This window comes from Chaetomium strumarium (assembly GCF_033439665.1).
Source record: "Chaetomium strumarium strain CBS 333.67 chromosome Unknown B0T15scaffold_3, whole genome shotgun sequence".
NCBI lineage: Eukaryota > Fungi > Ascomycota > Sordariomycetes > Sordariales > Chaetomiaceae > Chaetomium > Chaetomium strumarium.
The window spans coordinates 584,277-601,567 of record NW_026944431.1 but is presented as its reverse complement, the minus strand read 5'-3'; the positions used below and the strand labels follow the sequence as shown (position 1 = coordinate 601,567).

General features: G+C 56.0%; 6 protein-coding genes across 6 annotated transcripts; 3 read left to right on the top strand and 3 right to left on the bottom strand.

The window, feature by feature from the left end:
- The first annotated feature begins 145 nt into the window (after window positions 1–145).
- B0T15DRAFT_527259 (uncharacterized protein) lies at window positions 146–1,742 on the top strand. Its single transcript, XM_062868963.1, has one exon. It carries the CDS (start codon window positions 356–358, stop codon window positions 1,295–1,297), a length of 942 nt encoding a protein of 313 aa, XP_062722232.1. The 5' UTR covers window positions 146–355; the 3' UTR covers window positions 1,298–1,742.
- Window positions 1,743–2,649: 907 nt separating this feature from the next.
- B0T15DRAFT_527255 (uncharacterized protein) lies at window positions 2,650–5,424 on the top strand. The gene is made up of 4 exons (XM_062868962.1): window positions 2,650–2,670; window positions 2,798–4,557; window positions 4,614–5,012; window positions 5,071–5,424. Exons 2-4 carry the CDS (start codon window positions 2,968–2,970, stop codon window positions 5,233–5,235), a joined length of 2,154 nt encoding a protein of 717 aa, XP_062722231.1. The 5' UTR covers window positions 2,650–2,670; window positions 2,798–2,967; the 3' UTR covers window positions 5,236–5,424.
- Window positions 5,425–5,597: 173 nt separating this feature from the next.
- Window positions 5,598–9,100, top strand: B0T15DRAFT_412725 (RAD5-like protein). The gene is made up of 7 exons (XM_062865411.1): window positions 5,598–6,134; window positions 6,184–6,269; window positions 6,335–6,427; window positions 6,481–7,457; window positions 7,510–7,782; window positions 7,832–7,936; window positions 7,984–9,100. Exons 1-7 carry the CDS (start codon window positions 5,807–5,809, stop codon window positions 8,852–8,854), a joined length of 2,733 nt encoding a protein of 910 aa, XP_062722230.1. The 5' UTR covers window positions 5,598–5,806; the 3' UTR covers window positions 8,855–9,100.
- Window positions 9,101–9,421: 321 nt separating this feature from the next.
- Window positions 9,422–10,762, bottom strand: B0T15DRAFT_491996 (glycoside hydrolase family 61 protein; the record flags this gene model as incomplete). Its single annotated transcript, XM_062866824.1, has 2 exons — window positions 9,422–10,503; window positions 10,567–10,762. The coding sequence occupies 2 exons, from the start codon at window positions 10,760–10,762 to the stop codon at window positions 9,422–9,424; spliced, it is 1,278 nt and encodes a 425-aa protein (XP_062722229.1).
- Window positions 10,763–12,438: 1,676 nt separating this feature from the next.
- Window positions 12,439–13,062, bottom strand: B0T15DRAFT_509823 (chaperonin 10-like protein; the record flags this gene model as incomplete). The annotated part of the gene is made up of 4 exons (XM_062867815.1): window positions 12,439–12,472; window positions 12,545–12,603; window positions 12,680–12,907; window positions 13,060–13,062. The coding sequence occupies 4 exons, from the start codon at window positions 13,060–13,062 to the stop codon at window positions 12,439–12,441; spliced, it is 324 nt and encodes a 107-aa protein (XP_062722228.1).
- Window positions 13,063–13,783: 721 nt separating this feature from the next.
- On the bottom strand, window positions 13,784–16,873 carry B0T15DRAFT_140829 (kinase-like domain-containing protein). The gene is made up of 4 exons (XM_062861875.1): window positions 16,726–16,873; window positions 16,346–16,614; window positions 14,810–16,136; window positions 13,784–14,755 (listed from the first exon to the last, which is right to left on the bottom strand). Exons 1-4 carry the CDS (start codon window positions 16,763–16,765, stop codon window positions 14,121–14,123), a joined length of 2,271 nt encoding a protein of 756 aa, XP_062722227.1. The 5' UTR covers window positions 16,766–16,873; the 3' UTR covers window positions 13,784–14,120.
- Window positions 16,874–17,291: the final 418 nt, after the last annotated feature.

Genomic DNA, 17,291 nt, shown 5'->3' with positions numbered 1-17,291 from the left:
GCTCGGCAGGATCTCGGCCGCCCCACACAAGGCCTAGACCGTTGACGTCACACTGGCCCCCCACTGGTTTTTCTGCGCGGGGAAGGCCGTTACCCCTATGACGTCATCCTAGTTCTCACTCTAGTTCACAGAAAATCGCGTCGCACGTTCACATCCGAAGACGACTGACTGCCTGAGCTTTGCGCTTACCCCTGGGCTTTAGGGTGCACACTTAAATGGAGTTTATCCCATATAGCCAACAATACTCCCTCTGTAGTTCCCCAAAGGCCATAATTCCCTAAAAGCCAAGCTCTGCCATTTCAGCTATTTACGTGGGGAAGTAACTCGACAAGGACCGGGAAGCCATCAAGGGGTTATGGCAGCTATGTCAGAGCGTCGCTCACAGTCGCCTGACACACGAGATCAGACAGAACAAGATGGCATTGTCGACATTGAGCAGGAGGACCAAAAGGGCGGCGACAACGTTCCCGGGCAAGAAGACGACGCTCAGCAGCATGACACGCCGGACCGCTCACGCAGCCCTGCCTATGTTGCACCTATTCCAAAGATCGGCAGCATTCCACATGTTTCCCCTGGAATAGAAATATCCGCGACGGACCGGCCATTTCTCCCCCGTCTGATAGGCTCCCTCCTCGTTGGGAAGGTGGTTAACGAGGATGGCGACATTGTAGACGAGAACTCCGGGCAGGTCCTAGCTCGCACTGCGGGTGATCTGCCCTCAATGGTTGGGCGAAGGATATCTAATGCTCAGGGCGACATTCTGGGAGACAATGGGGAACTTCTGGGTTATGTCGCCGACATCGAGTGGGGATTGGCTCGTCCGCCACCAACAGCGTCGCCGCGCAGTTTGTTTGATGTAATGGGTCGCGCAAGAAGTTCCCTGATGGTCGACCACCTGGGAAACATTCTTGACCCGAGCGGCAACGTTGTCGGGAAGTTTCTTGACAAGAACAACCCGCTCCACCGCAGGGAGAAGGAGGAGAGAGAAGCCCGTGAACGGATGGAAGCCCTTCCCAAGGACGATCCGGAGAAGCAGCCCCCGCCTGCGACCGCAGCACATCCCCAACAGCAGCAGGAGCAGTCCCAATCAGCACCTCCACATGGCCAGCAGCGGCCGAGGAGAACAGAAGAGGAGAGGAGGCAAAACGCTGAAGCGTGGAGAAAAGAGAACCCGAACGAGAGCCCGTCCGATATCTTCCTGGATGTTAAGTCGACGAGGGAGGGCATCCAGCTTACCATCAGGATCCCGACCACGTTTAACGGCCAGCAATCCACACCACATATCTCGTTTTCGTGATAACTTCGGGGAAAGGAGGATAAATGACGGAGGCGTAAAACGGAGGTCTAATGACAGTAGAACCTGTTGCGGATGACACTGGACGATTGGATATGTTAGCAACTCGAAGGGATACTTGTAACTTCATACATAGGGGTGACAATGTGTGTACCTCACTCAATAATCTTGAAGCCACATTGGCAGAAGTCTTTGGGGATGGAATCAAGCAGAGACCCCCTAGAGTTAGACTCATCCAACAAAGACGGGCGAGGCGCATGAGTGAAGAGGATGCAGTGTGTCAATCAAGCCAACCCGCGGGATATGCATACCTACCGTACCTATCCTGTCGTTCAAAGCAGGTTTTCAACTGCTCCGGAGGATGGCACACGCAAGCCACTTGGCGCCCCCGTCATGTAATATGACGTTTCACCTTTGAGTCCAGCACACAGAGCCTTCCGCATCGCTGGCATGGCTGGGCCGTCCCATGATCGAAAGACATGTCGGGTGGGGTCTCACCCACCGAGCCACCTCCCGCATTATGCGCCCTCTTCTCCGGGAACTTTCACTCGGGTGTTTGCTTTTTCCGGACTCTAAGGCCGGCCGCCTATTCACCACCTCCACTTCCCTTGTTGAGGCAGCAGTGGGCAGCTAGAGAAAAAGGCTTATGATCCCTCCCACCTCGTGTAACGCCGAGATCCGGATAATTCATGCAAGAGAACCTCGCTTATTCTCTTGGAGACGGGAGGGATGAAGTCATATCAGGCCAGTTGTGGCGAAACTCTCAATAAAGCCTTCGATGATTTCGATGACTATGGCTAGCGCTTCAACCACACCTTCTCTCCCCCTGACGTAGTTGCTCAGGGATGACGTCTGAGAGTATGTGTGCGCCTGTCCCGGGGCATGGAAGTTCTTAAAAGCTGCCACAGTGGAAGCAGCATTTGTAGTCTAGAACCAAGATCTACAGGTAGCATTGCATTCATCCCAAGATCCAACGATAGTCTAAACAAGCACTGTACTTTATTTTTGCCTTTGATTGGAATCTACAACTTACGAGCATCCACTCCGCACTCCACACAATGAGCAACGTCGCCCACAAGAGCACCCCGCCGGGATCGTGGCCATGTAACAAGGGCGAATCCGGCGAGCCCGCGCCTGAGCGAGTGAGCGCGACCCCCCGGTCGATGCCGGTGGTGCCCGAGCACCAGGGCTATGGTCGGGACGACACGGCGAGCTCGGTGAAGGATTCACAGAGCGGCGAGTACACTTACCAGAATCCGCTGGCTAAGAGCCAGGGGAAGAAGGAGGGGCAGCCCATTGAGATGAAGGACGAAAGCGCTCCAGCTCTCCATGAGCAGGAGGAAAAGACCATTGAGACGAAGGGTGTTGCGCCGGAGCCTGCTGAAGAAAAGGAGCAGGCTAAGCTTCCAGATGCTCCTAATACGGAGCAACAACCCCAACAGGAGGGCGAGAAAGCAGGGGAGGAGCGGGAGACCAAGATGCCGGGAGAATATCTGTCACTTACCGAAAAGGCGAAGACCGCGTTCGACCGAGCATCTGCGAACCAGCCCACCGACGAGGCTCGGGACTCCTTCCTCCAGGAAGCCAGGGACGACCTGTCTCCTCAGCCTCAAGAGGAGGAACCGGCGACCAAACTTGGCCCCTCAGAGAAAAGCGGCGTGGCTCCGGCTGAGATGCTGGAGAATGCCGAACCGGAGACCGTACCTGAGGCCGAGAAGCTTGCAGCTACCTCGGAAAAGGCTGAAGACGTCCCCGCCGAGCAAGAGCAGGTAACAGCTGCCTCGGACAAGGCTGGAGACGTCGCTGCGGAACAAGTAGCTGAAACTACTTCGGAAAAGGCCGAAGACATTCCTGCCGAACAAGGGGAGGTGACAGCTGCGTCGGACAAGGCTGAAGGCATCCCTGCCGAGCAAGAGAATGTCGTTGCTGCCTCGGAAAAGGCCGAGGACCTTCCCGCCGAGCAGGGGAAGGCGGAGTCCGAGACCAAGGAGCAAGCCGGCCTTGAGGGCCAAGAGCCCGCCACGGAGGAAGCTGAAGCACCTGCAGAGGAAGCGCAAGCCGAGCCCGAAAAGCCGCAGCTCGACTACTCGATCCTCAAGAACGGCACCGTCAACAAAGGCGGTAACGTTATCGACGAAGACGGCCAGATCATCGGCCGCGTCGTCGAGGGCAAGATTAAGGACCTCGTCGGCAAAGGGGTCGACGAAAATGGTAACATCTTCAACAAGCAGGGCAAGATTGTCGGCAAGGCCGAGCCCATCCCCGAAGACGAACTCGAGGCCATGCGCCGGGCCCCGTCACCCTTTGAGAACTTCCCCGATGCGGTGGTCGGCAAGGACGGGCTCGTGCTGTCGGGCGAGGATATCGTGGGAAGGGTCATTGAAGGAGACTTCAACAAACTGAAAGGCGCAAAGGTGGACCCCGATGGCGACATCCTGGACAAGATCGGCAATGTGATCGGGAAGGCTGAACGGTGGGAGCCTGAACCGGAGCCCGAGCCCGAGCCCGAGCCGGAGGTGGACAAGTCGATTCTGGCGGGAAAGCGTGTCAACAAGGCCGGGAATCTGGTTGATAGCAGCGGCACCATCTTCGGCCGGGTTGTGGAGGGCGATGTGAAGAGGATGATCGGCCGCATGTGCGACAAGAACGGCAACATCCTCAGCGAGAGTGGCGACATCCTCGGCAAGGCTGAGCTTGTCCCGGAGGGCGAGCGTGAGGGCCTGAAGGAGGGTCCGTTCGCGGAGCTGCAGGGTTGTACTGTTGCCAAAGACGGCACCATCGTCACTCCGGCCGGGGATATCGTCGGCAGGCTCACCAGCGGAGACCCCAAGATGCTATTCGGACGACCGGTCGACGAGGACGGTGACATTCTCGACAAGAACGGCAACGTCGTCGGCAAGGCCGAGCGCTGGGAGCCGGAGAAGGTGGAACGCGAGAAGAACCCTATGACAGGGCGCAAAGTTAACCGGGAGGGTAATGTTGTTGATGAGAGCGGCAACATCATTGGCAAGCTCACTTCTGGCGACCTGACCATCTGCGCTGGTAAGGAGATCGATGACGACGGTGACGTTGTCGACTACAAGGGGAACACCATCGGCCACTGTACTCTGCTCGAGTACATCCCCAAGGCAGAAGAGGAATCACCGGAGGAGAAGAAGAAGCGTGAGCAGGCCGAGGAAGACAAGAAGCTGGCCAAGCAGATGTCCATTGTCATCGAGCAGTGCCTCGAGAGCATCCGGCCCATTTGCAAGTTGATCACCGAGGTTAGTATTGTTCGCGAGGTCCCGATCCAACGCCAGACATCACTAACGCAGCGCAGAAAATCGACAAGGCCGAGCGCACCCCCGAAGACGAGCGTGACGAGGAAGCGGTCGTGAGGGAAGTCAAGCCGTTGATCGAAGAGGGAGGCCGCATCCTCAGCGAAGCCAAGGGCGCCATCAAGGGTCTCGACCCTGACGGCAGAATCGCTGCCAACGCCAAACACAAGACAGCTGCCCGCGAGGCCAGTCCTGAGGAGTACCATCTCGCTGACAAGCTCAAGGAGCTCACCGGTGAGGTGACGCAGTGCATCGAAAACGCCAAGAAGAAGCTCGAGGACATGCCTCACGTGAAGAAGGAGCTTAACCCGCTCTGGGGCCTGTTGAGCGAGCCACTTTTCCAGATCCTGGCCGCTGTTGGTTTGCTTCTCGCCGGTGTCCTCAATCTTGTGGGCAGATTGGTAAGCCTCCCGTCACTTGCGTGTATTTCTTTTGCGACGATGCTGACACCTTGTTTAGCTGAGTGGACTGGGACTGGGCGGCATCATCGATGGCTTGCTCGGCACGCTGGGGCTGAACCGTGTGCTCGAGGGCTTGGGTCTTGGGTCGGTCACCAAGAGCTTGACGGGCGGTGGTGGTAAGAAGAAGGGTGGTGGGCTGCTTGGTGGCGTGCTTGGTGGTTGAGAAACTGAACGTGACAGAGCAGAGGCATTGGGATTTTTTAAAATCTGGGGTGGAAACGGTAATGGGAACCTGGAAACATGCAATATCTCATTTCTATGTTTAGTAAGATCGCGAATGCTCAGTTTTAATGGAATCAATTCTCGTTCTCAGAAATATTCGCAATAATGAGGGTATTTATACAAGTAACAGTCCGGGTCTACAGTCAGTTAATGTGAGAACTGAATCTTAATGAATCAAAAAGCAATTGACAGGGCCAGGGTTACACCGTCACGTGGCCACGCAGCACTTTCGTGGACAAAGGGTCGCCACTTCCGTATTATTCATTGGTCTTGGCGGGCTTTGCACGGCCCCCGAGTAGGTACCTACTAGTAGTCTCATTTTCTGCACCTTTTGAACCATACGAACTCGGAAATCCCCTTTCCTCTCCGAGTCAATAAAATTTAGACCGCTCTGCATGCTCGCTCTATTTGTCAGACTTGCGCATTACTGCTGGGCAACGCCTCTTCGCAGTCATCCGAATACACCCTGTTCGTTATTTGTCCTGTAAGACCCCGGCGCCAGTTGACCCACCATGCCACCGCGCCAGGCTGCTGGGACCAAAAGGACCCGTGAAGTTGTGGACTTGACCGGGTCCGAGGAGACCCAGACCACACGCCCTGCCAAGTCACCTCGCTACCCTCCCTCCTCATCCAACGCGCAGCTTTCTGTACTGGGGCCCAGTAAGCCGTCTTCCACTGCCTCCTTGCGTGTCCCTTCCAGTTCAGCAGCGGGGCCCTCATCGTACAATGCCGCGGACCGGATGTCATGGCAGAACCCCTCCAACGACGGTTTCGAGCCGTCGACGCAGGAACTTACGCAGAGGGATGACGGCCCGCAGTTAGAGCTGTATGGCTCGCTTGGTATGCATCTGATCCACGTGGGTGATATGTCAAGGCTGACGATGAACAGACGCCAAGGTCGTTGGTGTAAGATACTACAATGGCATGGCTACCGCTGGCGAGGTGGTTGTCTGCAGAAGGGAACCCTCAAATCCGGTAAGATGGACGGACTCCTGCCCTGTGAGCGCCAACTGGACTGAACTGACCTGAAAACTTCACAGTACGATTCCAATGCCATCCGTGTGGACAATGTACTTGGACACCAAATCGGGCACATCCCAAGAACGGTAGCCGCGAAACTCGCCCCTTACATGGTATGTACCAGGCACCAGACTGGCCCGGCGACCGGGATGCTCACACATGCCAGGACCGCAATGAAATCGCCGTTGAGGCGATGCTTACCGGCGAGAAAGGATTCTATGATTGTCCGATTCGCCTATCTATTTTTGGGACCGGTAATCCCCTTGGTCGGACTGACCTTGAAGAGCGTCTGAAGAGAGACAAGCTTGTTAGGGCCTCGCAGCTCAAGCAGACCCGGAAGGAGACTGAGCAGGTGCGGAAGAACATGGGCTTGAAGGCGGGCAGGTCAACTGCCGGCTTTGCCGTCGATGAGAAGGAAGAGGTCTCTCTGGAGCAGCTTGCCCAAACCAGCCAGGCTGTCAACTTCCGCGCTGCTGCGGATATTGTCCAGACACTAGCCCTGGATGAAGAGCAGCTCTCCAAGATGCCCGAAGCAAAGCAACCCGATTCGGTGCGAGCGAAGCTTCTGCCCTATCAACTCCAGGGACTCGCTTGGCTCATGGCCAAAGAGAACCCCGTCTTTCCAGAACCCGGATCTCAAGAGTCTGTGCAGCTCTGGAGACGTGATGCCAAGGGTCGATACGCCAACATCGCCACCAACTTTACTGTTACGTCGCCTCCTAGCCTCCTTTCTGGCGGCATTCTGGCAGACGACATGGGCCTCGGCAAGACGCTCCAGATTATCAGTCTGATCATGACTGGCGGTACAGGAAGCACCCTCATCGTTGCTCCCGTTGGCGTGATGAGCAATTGGGAACAACAGATCAAGCGGCACGTGTTCGAGGAGCACATGCCCGGCGTTCTGATTTACCACGGAGCTGCTCGGCAGATGCCCGCCAAGTCGCTGCAGGATTCCGGTGTTGTCATCACAAGCTACGGCACTTTGAGCAGCGAGGCCGCAAGCGGCGGGCCCCTGTGCGAAGTTGACTGGCGCAGGGTCGTCTTGGACGAAGGCCACACAATTCGCAACGCGAAGACCAAAGCAGCCGAGGCGGCTTGCAAGCTGAAGGCGCAGTCAAGATGGGTGCTGACCGGGACACCAATGTAAGTCTACATCCACCCGGTCTTGAGTTCGGCTGACGTACATGTTTTTCAGCGTCAACAACATCAAAGACCTTCACGCCCTTATCAAATTCCTTCGAATAACCGGCGGCATCGAACAGTCCGACGTGTTTAACACTGTTCTTGCCAGACCACTGGCATTCGGGGATACACGTGCCGAGACCTTGTTGCAGTCGCTCATGAGGGACCTCTGCCTCCGTCGCAGGAAGGATATGAAGTTCGTTGATCTCAAACTCCCGCCCAAGACTGAATACATCCACCGGATTACCTTCTGGGAGGACGAGAAGAAGAAATACGAAGCTTTGCTGTAAGTAGCGCACCACCTAGGCGCAATAGCAGCCACTAACTTCTCGCAGTTCCGAAGCCCAAGGCGCTCTGCAAGAATACCAGAGCAAATCGAGCCTGGGCCAGAAGGGCAGATTCCAGGGCGTTCTCGAGAGGCTTCTCCGTCTACGCCAGACGTGCGTACCCCCTCCAGTATGATACATCAGCGGGCTGACCAAAGCAGTTGCAATCACTGGACTCTGTGCAAAGAGCGCATTACCGATCTGCTCAAGGTCCTTGAGGAACAAGACGTCGTGCCGCTCAATGCTGAGAACCGCGCCCTGCTGCAGAAGGCCCTTCAGCTTGTCATAGAAAGCCAAGAGGAGTGCCCTGTCTGCATCGAGCCCTTGACCGATCCGGTCATAACTCACTGCAAGCACTTTTTTTGCCGCGCATGCATCTCCAAGGTGGTTGATATACAGCACAAGTGCCCCATGTGCCGGGCAGAGCTCTCCGAGGACAAGCTCGTGGAGCCGGCACCGGAGCACTCGGCGAAGGAAGAGGAGGACGGCCTTGACCGAGAGACAAAGAGCTCCAAGACGGAAGCGCTGCTCAAAATCCTGCAGGCTACTCTGAAGAACGAGGGTTCGAAGGTGATCATTTTCTCTCAATGGACTTCCTTCTTGACGGTCATCCAACGCCAGCTGGATGAAGCGCGGTATGGGTACACTCGCATCGACGGCAGCATGAACACGGCGCAGCGTGATGCTGCTCTCAAACAACTTGACCGCGACCCGGCAACCCGCATCATGCTGGCCAGTCTGAGCGTGTGCAGCGTCGGCTTGAACCTCGTCTCGGCGGACACGGTCGTCCTCGCCGACAGTTGGTGGGCGCCGGCCATCGAAGACCAAGCTGTCGATCGCGTCCACCGGCTGGGCCAGACCAGGCCCACGACGGTGTGGCGGTTGGTCATGGAGGGAACGATCGAGGAGCGTGTGCTCGATATCCAGGCGGAGAAGAGAGAGCTCGTCAACAAGGCTTTCCAGGAGAAGCAGAAGACGCATAAGAAGGCCAAGGAGACGCGAATGGGGGATATACTAAAGTTGCTTGCTTGATTCTGCGGTATACCATCGGGAAACTGCAGCGGATGCGGCGTGCGTGTTGTGAGAGGGAGTTGTGTGGGTATGGAGAAGCGAGTATCTACCCGGCACTACCCTAGGTAACTTTGCCTTCGCCGAGAAATTGGTTCGGCTCGACCAACTATTCAGCCAACTGGTGCGGACCCGGCCAGATTGCTTCACTACGAGGCTACAATAGCGCTGTTTGATATAGCACAGTACATGTACTAATACAGTTGTAATTTTTACTTTCCTACTGCTTCCCAGAGCGACATTCAGACAGATAAGTCATCAGCGCCAAGGAACATCCCAAGGCAAATCTCGCTATCCTCGTCAAAGACATTCCATACCACGTTGACTGTGATGTCAAGGTAATATACATGCTCCGTACCATGCTCTCGAGGCGTAGGAGCGAGCACTCAACTGTTTGCAGCACAGATGGGTGGGGGTAACAATCCTGGGCTCCAAAGAAGTGAAAACAAGGTCAAGGACAAGCCTCGCAAGAAGTGAAAGAACACCGATTCCTGATCACTCAAATAGGGTTTCCACGATTCTGAAGTTCTTCTAGTGACCGCTCAAGTTCCGTCTCGGCCGGCGTTCACGAAGACGACGGCGCTTCCGGCTCGACGAACTGGTCTTACCCGCACCAGCAGCCGTCGAGGTTGAAGTAGAGCCCATCGCTGCACCGTCCGCATTCGTCGCGGGGGGGATCACGCCCCCCGGCACGGGCTGGTCCACGTCGACATCCACAAACTTCTGCCCGGCGTTGGGCGGGCCTCCTCCTTCTCCTTCCCCTTGCCGCCACTGGCCCGCGCCACACGCCTCCTGGATGACGGCGCACTTCTGGGCTTCCCAGATCCGGCAGCCCCGGCTGCCCGTGGGCGGCGCAGATTTGTAGCAGGCGTCGAGCTGCGCCCAACAGTCGGCGGACGAGGCCCAGCAGGCGGCTTCGTCGCTGTAGGCGGGCACTTCGACGCCGCACCAGTTTGCGTTTTTGAGCAGGCAGTTGGCCGGGATGAAGCCGTCGGTTTGATTCTGGGACGGTTCCATACTGGTGGTGGCGGCGGCGGTGGTGGTAGTGCCGGCGGTGGGAAAGAAGATATCCGGGCCTACCACCACGTAGGGGGTTTTGATCGGGTCGTCCTTCCAGATGTTGAAGCCCAGGCCTTGGTCGGTGGGATGCACGTGGCCGGGGATGGAGACGAGCTTGTCTGAGGGGACTATCGGGGAGTCGGAGACGCCCTGGATGAAGAGCTGCGCGCAGTTGACGTAGAATTGCGGGTCGACATAGTCGTCGGTGGCGTTGTTGAGCGTAACGAGCTCGCTGCGGGCGATATAGTATCCGCTGGACAGCCCCGAGGGCAGGTTGACGCTCAGGAGGCCGTTATTGGCGATGAGCTTCTCGGTCGACCACTTCCCCGCGGTTGTGTCGTAGCCTTCGGCGTAGATCTTGTACCAGCCCTCGCCGGCAGCTGGATCAGTGCTCATATTGGAGACCGGCTTGAGATATACGGCAGTCGAACCGAGGTGGGAGGGATCGATAGAGCCGGGTTGGGAGGCGTCAGCCCACATGCGGAACTCAAAGGTCAACTTGGAGCCAGCCGTGGCTGGACAAGTGAAAGCCACAGCCTGTTCACCGTCCCTGCCTAAAGCAGCAGAATGTTAGCTCGGAGAGAGGTTATGTAAACCGATCGAAGCGGCGTACATACCACAAGCCATATCCGGGCTCTCGAGGCCACCAGCAATGGGATGGGTGGAAACACTGCCCTGCTTGGCCATGCGGATGCAGGTGCCGTCGCCTTGGTTTACATTATCGATGAAGAGTGTCGTGAGAACAGTGTGGGCTGTCGACAGCGAGGCGAAGGCCGTCACCACGCCGAGCTTGAAGAGAATGGAGGGGTGCATCTCGGTCGAAATCTGCAGGTGCCAGCCGCTAAAACAACAACAATATGAGGACCTGGACGAATGCAGAATGGGAATGAGGGTGTAATCCGAGTCCACACGGAGAAGCGGCCTGGTGAAGAACTTTGCTTTCTCTATCAAAGAGAGGCCAGGAATGAATGACTGAAGGGGGAGGAAACTGGCTTGAGGAACAGAGTGGGTGATGGGAGATTTATGGCATAGAAGTGGGATGGATCGAGACCACCGCAACGGCGAAGATGATCACATTTCACATCGACAAGATGAAATCCGCTTCCAACCGAGATGCTTAGGTAGGTCCATCAGTTTGAGAGGCCAGGTAGCCCACACCCAAAAAAGATGAAAAAGAAAATTCCCTAATACAAAGTGATGAAAGGGGTCACGGGTTGAAACCAACGTTGTTCTCCCTTGTAAACAAACGGCCAAGATGGGTGCTCTTTCAGACGAAAATCACCAACCAACACAGCCAAAAGCAAGTCAAATCCAGAGTAAAAAAGAAAGGAAAAAGGGGTTGTAAGGGAAAAGGTGGGCCAGAAACTTACAAACCACAAGACTGAACCACAGGAGTTCTTCAACTCCCCGGTCCGTGACATCCTCCACGGGAGTTCCCCTCAAGCCTCGTCATCTGTGACACCTTCCCCAGAAAAGCTAAGGAAACGTGAGACCATGCCGGCGTGTTGCTCAAGTGGAGATGATGCCTTTTCTCTACATATCAAGTAGGTACGATTGTCGAACAGAAAATGCCTGAGATGGTCGTCGCCCGGAGCTGATTCACCCCTGTATGTCAGAACCTTGACCGATGTGACTGGGGAATCATGCACGTCATCGGTCAAACAACGCTGCAGCCCTATGTAACGCATCTTCTCGGGCGCAAGTGTGAGGACAGGCGGTTACGGAGCGAGTCAGGGGCAGTGCGGCGTGGACGTTCGACGCCATCTCGAACATTTTCCTGCAGGTTGCCGGTAAGGGGTTCACTTCTCGTGCGCCTATCTGACAAGTCAGCAGACCTAGCATCGGTGTATGTCGAGACACTTCGTTAGGAGTCGTCCTCTCAACTTTTCCGGGAGACCCTGACGGTTGAACCAATGTGAAGTGATTCCTCCAAGCCCACGCGGTGTAACATGAAAAAGCGGAACGATATAGCCCTGCAGTGGCCGCTACAAGCTGCGACGGTCAACATGACCTGATAATGCTCATAACTGTCAGCCTCCAAGATGCCCACGGAGCAGATGGGATGACACCGCAACTACTCGGAATGATCCAGCGAGCTGGTTTGAAGGAGGCGGTGCCAACAACTGCTTCCACCTCCTTCACCCTCGTGTCACGAACTACAACACGGCACGAAGAACAGCGGGTGAGACAGTCTCGAGGACATGCGGGGTTTGTGCCATTCAAGGAGATTCCCTTTCGCGGCCGAAACCAGAAGCAACAAGTCAGACAGGAGGGAGGTGAGTGTGTATTCTTCAATCCCGCACCGATCCAACACCAGAAGAGCACCTGATCTACCTGTCCGAAAGATGCGCCATCAGCAGTATTAACACCGCTTCGCGCGGCTGCTAGTCATTTCACCGTTGGAGATGTCGTACATGGGTTGTTGTATTTTTACATTATATGGTACACGTTCATTGCTTCGTGGGTATCGGGTTTATTTCTGTCCATTTTCAGTTGCTGCTCTCGTTGATCTTGGCCAGGATCCTACAACTCCAAGTCAATACTGAGGCCATCACGACGCATTTTTCACATGCAGAGAGCACGTTCAAGACTTACTCGCTGTCCCGGAAGAGGTGGTACTCCTCCTCGCCAACCTTGACGGGCGAGCCGCCGTACTGTAGGCGCCTCTTGTCAGCATCCCCTACCTCGCAAACTAAAGCGCTAGGATAACCGTCCGCCCATCTTTCATACCTGAGGAATCAGCACCCTGTCGCCCGCCGACACGCCCATGGGCATGCGCTTGCCATCCTTGTCCAACGCTCCGGGCCCGACAGCCAGGACCTTGGCCTCGTTGAGCTCCTTGACGCTAGACTCGGGCAGGTAGAGGCCGCTCGCCGTCTTGGCCTCTGCCTTGATGCGCTGCACGAGCACGCGGTCCAGCAGAGGGACGAGGGACTTGATGGAGCGGAGCGTAGTGGCCTAGTCGAGCATATAGTCAGTAAAGATGTTCATGACTGTCTTCTGTCGGGTGTGCATTGGGCCTGGTTTGAAGCTCTTCGTCACGGAAGGAAGCTATCGAGAAGCCCCTCCGGTGTTGCTTCGCCGAACAAGAAGAGGAGGAGCCGGCTCACCATTGTGTGAGGAATTGTATGTTTGCTGAGGGCAGCGAAGTGTTGCACTCTTCGGAGGAAGTAACGATTCTTGCAGGAGAAAGACGGAGAAACAATGGTGTGGCAGGAGGAGGAGAGCTTCGTTTTCAATCGGTACTAAAGCGGATCATGATCCGGGGAGCTTCTAAAATCATCTAGAATGTCGCCAGTTTTTTACTGGGTCCCGGACCGCCGGGCCCAATTGGCCATCGGATTGGATGTTTCTCCACGCCGAGAGAACCCGAAATGTGGGGATGCGAAGCCGGACACGCCGGCGTAATAAGCGGAGGTGCTCCGTAGATTGGACCTCCACGAAGTTACGGAACGTACAACTTGGTGGATTCTGGCAGTCAACAACATGTGTCCAGTATGTGCCGATGAAGATTATTCGGTGGATGAAACAATATCTGTATTCAGTCGATTCTTTCCGAATGGTATTCACTTAAGTCACTTGTGTTAGTGAGCGAGCCAAATGCAGCCGAGGATCTAAGTTTTGGCATCGGTCCAACAAGGGACAAGGGGAGTGTAATAGTATGCATGCTACACAAGGTGGGCAGCTATAAGCTACTACGGCAAAGTGCCTTCGTGATGTCTCCATCTCACTGAGCTTCTGTTGAAGCCCGTGCTGGATCCTCATCTTGCCAACGACCACAACTCAGCCGTTTCTGTCGAACAAAGCTCAACTTCGCGAAGGTATATCCAATATGACCCCATCTACGGTAAAGAAGTAGTATTTAATGCAATGTACGGGCTCATCCTCTAATGATGCACGGACTACGCTCTAATTTACTTAATAAACCCCTTCCCGTTACCCAATCTCTGGTGGCAGAGTCTCTGCATGTAGGAATGAATCCCAAGTCTATATGCAACCCGCTTTCTCTCAGACGTGACTCCCAAGACCCCTGAACGCCAGAAAATACAAAATCGGCTGAAACTCGTTGTCCAGACAACCTGGTATCCTACAATCCCAACCTCGCTAGCAACCTTCCCGACCCCGCGTCCACTCTCCCGCTTGCTCATGCTTGTGGCCGCTCAATGCCCCCCTAAGGCTTAGCAGCAGGCGGCGGCGCAGGCGGCTCTAATACATGTGTGTGGTCCTCAGCATTCACGACTCGCCCGCCTTCCTGCCGGCAGATGACCGTATCTGCCACCCACGGATCGTCCAGTATCTCGCTCATCTTCGCGCGCTTCTTCGGGTCCAACTCCAACATGCGCCCGATGATGTACCTGCTCTCCCTAGGAAGCAGCCTGAGGATACGCCACGGACCGCGGATCACTTCCTTCTTTTCCGCGGTCGAGTGTTGGGTGTTTCTGTCGTGGCCGGTGGATGTTGCTGTCGTTGACGGCCTCTCAGTCTGCGTCGCCTCATCACGATTTACCGCTTTGTTGCCTTCATCACGGAGGCTTTCCGGATCGAAATCCCGCGCCGGGATCTCACTCAACGCCGTCATAGAGCTGGAGGGCGGATGAAGAAGCTTTTTAGGGTCATGGCCTGGCGTGGGGTCGGCAGCGAACAGCTTAAAAGAGTTGTCGGATAGTCTGGGAAGCTTCCAGGGAAACCGCCTGAGCGTCATGCAGCAGAAGATGATGGCCAAGGACCAGATGTCCACACCCTGCGGATCGTACTTCTTCTCGTCGTATACCTCAGGTGCAAGGTACGGGTCCGAGCCCACGATACCTGCGTCACTGTTAGCTCTCGACAATTCGTAACTCGCAAAGCCTGCTAACTTACCGGTTGCCGGGACGATGCTGGATTCGAATGGATACCTGAAGACGTGGGCACTCCCAAAATCGATGATCTTCATGATCCCGTGCTCGCTGACCACCACGTTGTCGAGTTTAAGGTCTCGATGTGCCAGGCCCATGCTGTGGAGGTATGTCACGCCGCTCAGAATCTGCAAAAAGCAGCAACTGATCTCCTCCCGAGACATTTTGCCCGTCATAACGATGGCAAATAGGTCATACGGGGCGTACTCCATCACTTCATACCACTTTCCCTTCTCCTGAACAATATCCAGCGTTTCGATAATGTTGCCATGGTGAAGGGAAGAGCCCATGCAATATTCGGCGGTCAGTTTCTTGACGTACTCGCGCTCCGTTTCGTACGAGTGCCGGGGTCGGAATTCCTTGACGGCAAAGACCACCCCATCCTCAGCGCGCTTCATCAACCTCACGGACCCTCCCGCACCCGCTCCTAGCACTTTCCCCAGCTTTCCGTACTTGGATGACAGGCCATGGTCGTCGCCGAAGGGTATCTGTGCCGACTTAGAGCTGGACACGGTCTTGGCGCCAGACTTGACGGAGGCGGCTGGCGATGACGTCCGCTTCGCCTTGCCGCTAGGAGTCAGTTTGAAAAACCGTTTCAAGTCCGCCATCGAGCTGTTCCTGCTATGAGCAAGGCCTTCGTCCGACTGCCGTTTCTCCCCCAGCGCCCTTGGCAGGCTGAGGGTCGACGAACTAGGCGAAGCCCCCTGCTTCTTCTTCCTAGAAAAGATAAACCGGGAATCAATGCCCTTCTGTGCTTGCCGCTTGCTGGCAGCGTAGGGGTCATCCGCCTCTCCCGGGGGAGGGGCTTGCCGGGAGTAGAATTGGGAAGCAGCTGCCGCCCGCGATGGACTACTATCACGGGACGGCGGCACCGAATTGGCTGGCGAGGTCGAACTGCTGCCAGCGCCGACCGAGAATAACCCCTTGCGGTGTCCGCCGAGTGTCGCCTGTGTGTGCTCTCTCCCGTCGGAGGTCGCGGGCCTCCGGGAAGCCCGATCGCGATCCGCCGAAATATGCTGAGGGACCGACAGGCGGGCTGAGCCAGGTGACGGCGGCTCGTGTGTCGAGTCCTGGGGCGTGATAATGTCGGGAGCTTTCCCCATTCGATCATGATGGCCAGTGGGTTCTCGTCTGGGCCATCCTTCCGTGGTGTCCGTGCCCGCTGGGGTAAGAGGTGGTGAATGCATGTCGGGGCTTCGCCGCGTGGCGTTTAGATGTGGTGAGCCGTGTCCCCCTGAGCTTCGGGTGGGTTGGCGGCTGGGCTCTCGAGACTCATCGTCGCGGGATGTGCTCTAGAAATTCCGATCAGTCAGTCGAGATCCGATAGACGGACGGCATCGGCTACGGTGAGGGTGCTGCCCACATCCGAAGCAGGTAGATGGGCTTCAGGGAAAAGGGGGAAATGAGAGACAAGCCCATCCCACTTTTCGGCACCGCAAACCCGCCATCACCGCACACGGAAGACACGGTAAAAGGCGAGATAGAGACTCGGAATACGTACCCTTGATGCGGGCAGGGAGACTGGTTCGTACGAGAATATGTTCATTCTGCGTTCCTGAAGCGGGCATGCCTTCAACCTCCTAGAGAGCTCGCGAATCTCATCCGGCGTCACTTCTCCGGGGTCTCCGAGGGAATCACCCCCGGAGAGCGGTAGGCTTGTGGACGTCGCATTGTCAGGTTGAATCTCTTCAATTGTGGACTTGAACCGTACTGCAGGCGGCGGTTGGGACTGTTGCATGTTTCGAGGATTTGCTGCGCTTTGGATAGAGTCTAGATGCCCAATCAACATCAGCATCAAAATCTCCGATTCTCCAGCTGACCGATGCCAAATGACGGACGTAACCCGGTTGGCGCGGGGATGAGGGGCAGCGATTTCCATACCGTCTTCACGGAGCTCCTGTTCTTGAGTGTTGGTCGCCATCTTTCTTAACACGCCAATACGCTTCGAATATCCAAGTTCGTAAATACTGCGCCTGCGCGAGGGAGAGGGGCGACGGTGAGCCAAAGTCAGCAACGAAAAAAGCAGCCCAGGCGAGAATGACGGGTGTGTTCTGGGCAGCGGTCGACGAAACCGTTTGCGACTCGGTGGGGCTCAGTTGCTTAGCGGGTACATAATACTTGGCGGGCGGCGGGCCGAATGTTGGCTGTTTTGCCTTCTGTCGTTCTGCGGGAGGCGCGGGTATGTTACAACTTACCAGCTGCCGATGGCTCGTCATGGACAGACAAGGCCGCCCTTGTGTCGGCAGCACCGATGCTGTGGGCAGTTACCAGGCTGGCCCCGGTTGGAGGTGGATCTCGGCCCAAGTCTTCTGACGGATAGGCTTTTTCACGAGACTTCGTGTTTGGGTTATTATGGCGAGCGTACGACTCGCGCGTAGGGCACCACCTGGCATAACTTAGTAGTAGTCCAGTCAAACGCCGTCCGTTTGGCTAACGAAGGGCTCTTC